Raw genomic sequence first — 8,292 nt, 5'->3', positions numbered from 1 at the left:
TCAGGGGTGACAGCGACAACAATCGAGAAAAAAACACATTATGTAACACCGTCAACAAACATAAAAATCATTGAACAGAATCTCACCTGTTTCCCATCGGAAATGAGTTTCTAACTTGCAAACCCGTTGGAAAGTAGTACTGGAGCAGTTGAAATCGAATAAATGGAAAATTTCGTTGAAACAGCAGATGCGAAGCGGATTGGTTCATGAAGGCCGTATATTGAAGCCAGTTTAATTGATTAAACTAAAAATGACCAACAGCTTACCGAGTTAAAAAATGCTGCAAACTGGTGTTATTTTGATTTACAAATTTAGACAGAATGCTAATCGATGAATATAAAAAGAACATATTTGATGATACTGAGAATTCTTATCAGTTATTTATTTAGGACATCAATGTAATAAAACAAACAAAACTTGCAAAAGTTTACATTACATAGTAGATAGTACCTGCGGTAACGGTACAAATATAGAAATAACGGAAATAACAATGAAAATCCACTTATGGTAAACATAAAATATCAAGGTAATAAAATCAAGATCCAATTCAAAAGGACAATTGACGTCCAGTGCACCAGAAAATAAGAAAACATCCCGATCCTTAGGTAGGGCAGGAGATTGAACTAAGGGCATACATAATATCGTTATCTTACAGTACTTGTTGCTTGTAGATGCTCCATATGAGTGATTCACCTGCCGTTGCCAGATCGTGTGCTATCGGTCCAAACATGTGCAGTACGGGTTGTACTCCTTCACCTTTCCAGCGGAAGCAGAATTTGTACTGCGTATACGGGTCGCACCTGATTTCCGGGAAAAATATGCTCACCTTGTGTGCGCTGCGTTGCGTCAATAAGTTCCCTATGTCTACGACGGTAGTCCTTTCCAAGCTTTGCACCTTTCCATAGCTTCCCCATAGTTTGGAGATCTGTACATCCAATTCGATTGGTTTCATTTGGATTTCTTGCGTAAAAGCCCACTTCCGTTCGAAAAAGACTGTTAAGCCTACAAACGCAACGCTTTTCCGGAAGCATAGTTCCGATGAATAGCTGTGCTCCGTTGCGTACTTTGCAGGACTAGTAGTGCTCTGCTTTTCAACTTCCAACACCTTGACTTTCATGCTATTGTAAAACTTCACTTCTTCACCTTTGAAGAGCGGATCCTTCTTTGACCGGACAGAGTTTAGCAGTTCATTTGCGACGTGATCATCGATCTGGTTGGCCGAGATCCAGCATTTGATTGCCTTCTTCAGTTCTGCTTGGGTGCAGTTCATATTTTCGCATGACAACAACATTTGCACAATGGACAATGGAACTGTACGAAATTCGTCGAAGAAGAGCAATTCGCCGGCCACATCTGTGACGTAGTTCTTGCAATGCAGCACCACTTCCTGCAAATCATATTTTACGGCCATTGAAAAGATGGTCCATAACTGACTTTCCCACTTATTGATATTTTTCGTGATCCACTTGGAGTAACATTGTTGTACCTTCGTGTCCATCAGGAGCATCCTTGCAATCTTATAGAACTTGATACCGTCTTCCAAAGTCATGCTGGACAGCGTGTCATCGAAACCCCGGTACATGAATCTCAAGCATTTTTGAAAGATGGAGTAAGGCACCCCAGCGAGCCGGATGTTCGGTTGATTGACTTTAATAAGATTATCGTTGAACATTTTGTGGAAGAAACCGGACATTACTGACAGCACGAGCCGATGAGCTTGAACGGGGACAGTTTCCCGGACATTATCTGGAGACTTTTCATCGTTGTCCACAATGATCGTAATATCACAAAGCGAGTTGTCCTCGGATATCTTCTTTACGTAGCTGGCGAATCCCGAGTTTATTAGTTCCATCGTCGAAGCTGGAAAAGTATGCAATTTTTGTGTACATTAAATATGTCTAAAAATTGGTGAGTCCTTTGACCCATGTATGATTAATAATACAAAATAGGTATATCAGGGTTTTTTCAATAATTTAATTATAGTCGATTATTGCCTTTTGCGTGCTTTAACCACAGAGAACAGACATCCAAGCCTATAGAAAATTTTCTCGAATGCTGTGTAAGGATTCAATTTTTTTAGCGTTGACAACACTAGTGTCACCTATGCGGCAAATTGCCACAGTCAGTGGTGAATACGCATATTATGGTTCCAGTTCAAAACCGAATTAGCGACATTTTTTCTTTGACTTCCGCTGATTTTGCCTTGCGTTAAACACAATGTCGGAAGTGGGGCGCTGTATAGAGCATCAGGTTTACAACACAGCGTCCCACTTCCGACATTGTGTTTAACGCAAGGCAAAAGCAGCGGAAGTCAAAGAAAAAATGTCGCTAATTCGGTTTTGAACTGGACACTTAATATCTAGATAAGTTTTATATTCACCACCGATAACAGCGTGGGAACTTTGTGACAGCAGCGCCACCACGAAGTTGCCACTTGTGTTGCCATTTCAAATGACCGTTAAATTCCTTACACAGCTTAGGAACTGGACTTGGATGTCTGTTCTCTGTGCTTTAACGGATTTGGGATGACTTGGCAACAAATGAATGTTAGAATCTATTTATAAAGACTGGAACGCGCAAACTTTGGTTATACAATTTTTTCACATAACTGTAGACTGCGTCAGTGGCGTAGCCAGAAATTGTCTCTGGGAGAGGTTTTTAACGGTCAATAATAACTTTTTGTAAACAGTAAGGAGTAATTGTATTCATGGTTTAAAAATAGTGGCGCAGCCGAAAAATTTTTTCGTCGCAAAGCGCTTTATACTGAAATTTTGTTCCACAAATTTTGGCTCTGGGGGGGGGGGGGGGGTGGGGGTTAACCCCCCCCCGTGGCTACGCCAGTGGACTGCGTACACCAAAATAGCTGGTTTTTGAACCAGTAATAGTACATTGTATAAGATCTGCAATTTTAAAGCTTCGGACAAAGAGGAATCAAAAATAAGAACACATTTTTACTATTTTATTTATATAGCCAGAAAAAGTAAACCGATTTCGAAAAAAAAAATTGTTTGTAAAGTATGCATGTCAAAATGTTGTATAAAAATTTCATTCAATTTTATCTAACCGTTACAAAGTTCTACATATTTGCTTAAGTGGCACCCGGTCAGTTTTTTTTCATATTCAAACTGCTACAGGTTTAAAAGTATTCATACAAAATGGCTCAAAATTTAACTAAGAACATATTTTTATAATAGTATTATACTGTAAAATTTTCATAAGAATCGGAGCAGTATTGGTAGTTCTATAATCAAAATTGTGCTTTACTGTCCTTAAATTGCCAAAATTTTATTATGGAGCGCTTTGTACAAAACTTTAAAATTGCAGATCTCAGGATTCAACAATATCTCTGCAAATACTAAACCGATTTTGATGAATATTTTATGGTATAAGCTACACACAATGTACTATTACTGGTCCAAAAATCAGCTATTTTGGTGTACGTAGTCTAAAGTTATGAAAAAAATATATTACCAAAATTTGCGCGTTCCAGTTTTTACTATGATTGTTATTTTTATTTCGGTTTAACATGTCTTTAGAGAAACAATAATTTAACAATCAAATATATAACATCAAAGATATGATAATTTCGTATAACAGTACTTGCTTTATTTCATTTTTTTTTTCAAAAATATGAATTTATTTTCAAGAAATAACCAAAATGCACAATTACACAAAACAGTAATAAAGCCTGTATCCGCAATAATCGGGACACAGCTACAGGTACGGCTATAAATCTGTCATGAATCTGTAAAATGGGCAAAAAAAATGAGAACTCTTTGTTTATTATTTGTGCCACATTTCATAAAATTTGATGCATTACTTTTAACTGTGGATGTTAAACAAACGTGGTTTTAAGCATTTGGTTCAATCATGTCTAATTTTCATTCGCATAATAGATGGTTTTTTCAAAGTTCTGTGAGCATAATTCTGAAATTTCGTAAGTAGTTATGATACTTATTTATAGAGATACTTTCTTACAAAATTTCATCAACTTCGATCGATTGGCTTGAAAGTTACAGGTGTTGATAGGGGTGAGTGTTAGTGAAATTTTTTCGTGTTTTTCATGTGCGATCGTTGCCTATTCATAACTTTCGAATCTCTCTGCCAATTTGCCAATTTTGCCTGCAAAATGTGATGCTTATGCCGTTTTTCTTTTTTAACCTGGGTTGGAACTGGATTGGCGGAAAATGTGTAAACAACCAACGTCAAACAAATTTTAGTACAAGCGAAACCGAAGTCGGGTTGGGGTTGAAACTGTGATCTGATCCAGTTCCAACCCAGGTTGGAACTGGATAATAAAGAAAATCGGCATTAGTATAGTACTTTCAACAGTACAATCGAAACAATAATGGGTACTGAATAATGTCTGTCTGAGGGGCTAAAATCACGATCAGTCCCAATACATGTTTCGACTATAAAATTATTAATAAGTGCATCGATTTGTTTGAAATTTTGCCTATGCAAAACATGTAGATTGGTTTGTGTTCAAAATTTAATCCTTTTTTTTGCCAAATTCAAAAGTTACAGCGCAGAGAAGCTAAACTAGAGGCACAGACAAACAGACGTAACACTCTAACATTTTCCATCGTACACCGATTTAACGGTCTATTTAAAAATTTGATAGTTGGACAACTGGTCACCCGTGGCGCTTGCATCGTTTTTGTTTGAGTTTGACGTTTGCCCACTACCGCCACCTAGTTGATGATCGGCCAAACTCAGTACTTTTAGTATTGGGCGAACAGGTTTCCGGGACTATAATTTGAATCGAAAAATGTTCGAAGTGTTACGTCTGTTTGTCTGTGCTAGAGGCTTACAAAATTCAATTGCACACCGTTCTACTATTTCATTGCTTAAAAAAAATACTGCACCGATTCACATGAAATTTTGCAGGTGAAATGAACACACCCTAAGATGTTATCAGGCCAAATTTGAGCAATTTTAATGAATCTATTGCAGAGTTACATCCGTATTTCTGTGTCCCAATTGGGTTGTTTAGTGAATAAAACGTTGCTATTTTCTATAGCCTAACCGAAAGAGCTCATTTTTCTGAGTATAACGTGATTTTATTGGATCCAGATGCCTTTGTTTTGATAGGTGAATTAACAAAACAGTTTTAATTTTCGTGGATAGAATGACAGTTGAATCGATACAAAACAACAAAAAAAAATCCTTATATAAACTTTAAATGCATTTTAAAAATAGTTCCCGGAGTCCAAAAATTATGAAAGTTTGGATTTCGCCTAATTTTTAGGCGGAGAATCCGATTATGCAATAATCCGGATACCGCTAAAGAACCCAATTATTGCGGATACAGGCTTTACCGTGTCATCACCTAATTCCAGTCACTTCCTTTCGGTTCTTAATTCCGTTCACACTACGCGGAACGGAATGAGGAATCGAAAGAAAAGGTGGTTTGAATTGGGTGATGGAATTAGAATTAGATGATAGATGGCCGTACAATTCTGGGGTCACCAGTTTTTTTTCCTCCCCTGTTGGGGAAATTAAGCCACTGCGTCCGTTGGGGAAATTAAGCCACGGGGTCACCAGTTAGTCTGGTGGTTAAGACTATGAATCGCCAAGCCGGAGGCGGCGGGTTCGATTCCCGTTTCAGTCGGGAAAATTTTCTCGACTCTCTGGGCATAGTGTATCATTCACTCAGCCAAATAACCTTAAGATTTCCATAAGGCCCAGCTTATGAAACGGCCTTTAAATAATTCATAATGATTCGGATAAATTTAATAAGGTCACTCTATGACGTAAAATCGTCTCACAGCTTGGCTTTTATTCATGTTTTATTTTCAATATTTTTCAAGTGATACCTGCTCGGGCAGTGTCCAGGTAGGGAATCGCGCCACTTGGGCGTAGGCTTCTATATTCGTCTGTTTTCCACTATAACTCAGTCAAATTTGAACCAATTGACACAACTTTTGGAATGTGGTGAGATAAGTATAGTATCTACCCGTGTACAACATTTCAAGTCAATTGGTTCAAAATTGACTGAGTTATAGTGGAAAACAGACGAACATAGAAGCCACCGCCCAAGTAACGCGATACCCTACTAGGCCAGTGTATGTACATAGAGCTCTCTTGTTGAGCTCTAAGAGCTTTTTGGTTTTATAAGCATTTGGTGTTATAAATCGTTTTGACTGATTGCAATTTTTGACGTCCATCCAATTGGATATCACCCTCTGCTCAGCCCAGCGTTTCAGGTCCATTTTATTTGTACAGTTTGATATACCACAGAATGGTTCTGGGCCAGCAAACTGTTAATTGGAACCACTTTTAGCAAGCTCGTCTGCCATTTCATTTCCTTCAATGCCACAGTGACCTGGAACCCAGTATAAGTTTACTGAATTCCCTTGGCACAGCCTGCGCAGTGAAAGAATGCATTCCCAGACAAGCTTTGAAGTACATTTGTAAGCGCACAATGCTTTTAGTGCAGCTTGACTATCTGAGAAAATACAAATATTTGCGTATCTGTATTTTCTCTCAAGGCAGATATTTGCGCATTTCACAATAGCAAGAATCTCTGCTTGAAACACCGTAGGATAGTGTCCCATCGCCACTGAAATTTGTATTCCAGGGCCGTAGATTCCCGCTCCCGTTTTTATTCTAACTTTTGAGCCATCTGTGATGAATTTGATTGACCCTTGACGAACAGTGGGATTTCCGACTTCCCAATCTGCACGAGTTGTTTCGTGCAACTTGTAAGGAACATCATGGTTCTCCACAGGTTTATCCAGTCTTTAATCATTTTCATTACTGGCCTATTTTGGAAGTATTGTGAAATGCTCAGGTGACCTACAAGATCACCTGGCATAAACTTTTCAACTCGTTCAAGTCTCAGCAATTCCTTTTCTGCTTCTAATTGCACGTACTCGTGCAAAGGTAGCAGATTGAGAATCGCATCTAAAGCTTTTGATGGAGTGCTTCGCATCGCACCTGTAACAGCAATGGACGCAAGACGTTGAATTTTCGCAAGCTTTGATTGCGTGGTAACCTCTTTTGTTTTTCGCCACCAGACAAACGAAGCATACGTCACTTTTGGGCGGATTATGGCAGTATAAATCTACATTATCATTTTTGGTTTCAAGCCCCACTTCCTGCCAATAGTTTTGGAGCATAACCAGAACGCACTTGTTGCCTTACCGATCACGGACTCGATTTGAGCATTCCAGTTCAGTTTAGCATCCAGTATCAAATCTAAGTATTTGACTCGATCACTAGGATGAATTTGTATCCCTCCAAGCCGAAAAGCTTTTAGGTTGATCTTCCTTCTCCTAGTGAAAGGGACAATTACGACTTTTGACGGGTTGATGCTAAGGCCCTCCTTAATGCACCATGAATGTGTATAGTTTAGGGCCCTTTGCATTCCGGCTGTTCGGGTCCATATGAAGTTAACCATCAATGTTAACTTCTTTTCCCGATCAGCCTAGATAGCTGTGTAGTGTCGGTAGCGGTTGTCTCAATTGGCTAAGAATAACACTACGGACCACCTGTTCCGGGGGTAAAAGTCCACTAAACAGGGAACCCCAATCCAAGGTGTCAGGCGACCCGTGCTGATGGATGAATGGTTGAGGGGGTTTAAAATATGCTCGATCTTTAACGGAGCCCGTAACGTTGGTAGATCGCCTTTATGTGTTGCGTTACGGTTCAAGATCTACCAAACCGAACCCTAGTGACATCCGGTTTGTCAAGTTGGGGTAATGTGTTTTGGTAATAAGGATTCATGATACAAAGTCCTTGTTACTGGTGACAGTTTCTAAAATTGCATTTATTCTGCCTTGCTGATAGTTAAAGAATCGGACTTTGCCTACCCGAGACTACACTTGATGTTAGGAAAACAAACATGCTTTGACACATTCCACGCACTTCTACACCGTGCTTTTTGAACTTCGTTGAACGATATTTTAGTGCTACAGCTATCGATTTTTAATCTTTTTGCACCAAAATGAAGATTATTGCTTCTATTTTTCTTGTAGCATTTGAAACTTTGATAAATGTTCCGAGAAAGTAGCAAATTTCTTGTCGTTGAGTCAAAATTTACCGTTTTTTGCGATGGTGTCCCGTTACGCTCTATTTCTTGGTGTTTCTTGAAGTAAAAAGTTCCAATTCACATTTGCAAAGCATTAAATGAATCTTCTAATCAAATCTGATCGTTTGATATACTGGTTGGCAAGTATTTAACAACATAACCATTTTTGGAAGCAAAAGTTTGATTCTCGCGCAAAACGTAACGCGTGGAATGTGTCTTTACGTATCTGATTGCGTACTAACCTATCAAGGACTGTT

General features: G+C 38.7%; 1 protein-coding gene across 1 annotated transcript in view; it reads right to left on the bottom strand.

The window, feature by feature from the left end:
- Window positions 1-361: 361 nt before the first annotated feature.
- Window positions 362-8,292, bottom strand: part of LOC109427877 (kelch repeat and BTB domain-containing protein 4) — a 49,457-nt gene continuing 41,526 nt past the window's right edge. Inside the window, exon 2 of the mRNA XM_019703462.3 lies at window positions 362-1,860. Coding sequence (XP_019559007.3) covers window positions 650-1,852 — 1,203 coding nt within the window. The 5' untranslated portion in view covers window positions 1,853-1,860 and the 3' untranslated portion in view covers window positions 362-649. The remainder of the gene's footprint in view (window positions 1,861-8,292) is intronic.

The sequence above is a fragment of the Aedes albopictus genome, chromosome 2 (assembly GCF_035046485.1).
Source record: "Aedes albopictus strain Foshan chromosome 2, AalbF5, whole genome shotgun sequence".
In the NCBI taxonomy this organism is placed as follows: Eukaryota; Metazoa; Arthropoda; class Insecta; order Diptera; family Culicidae; genus Aedes; species Aedes albopictus.
This window is presented reverse-complemented; position numbering and strand designations above follow the sequence as displayed.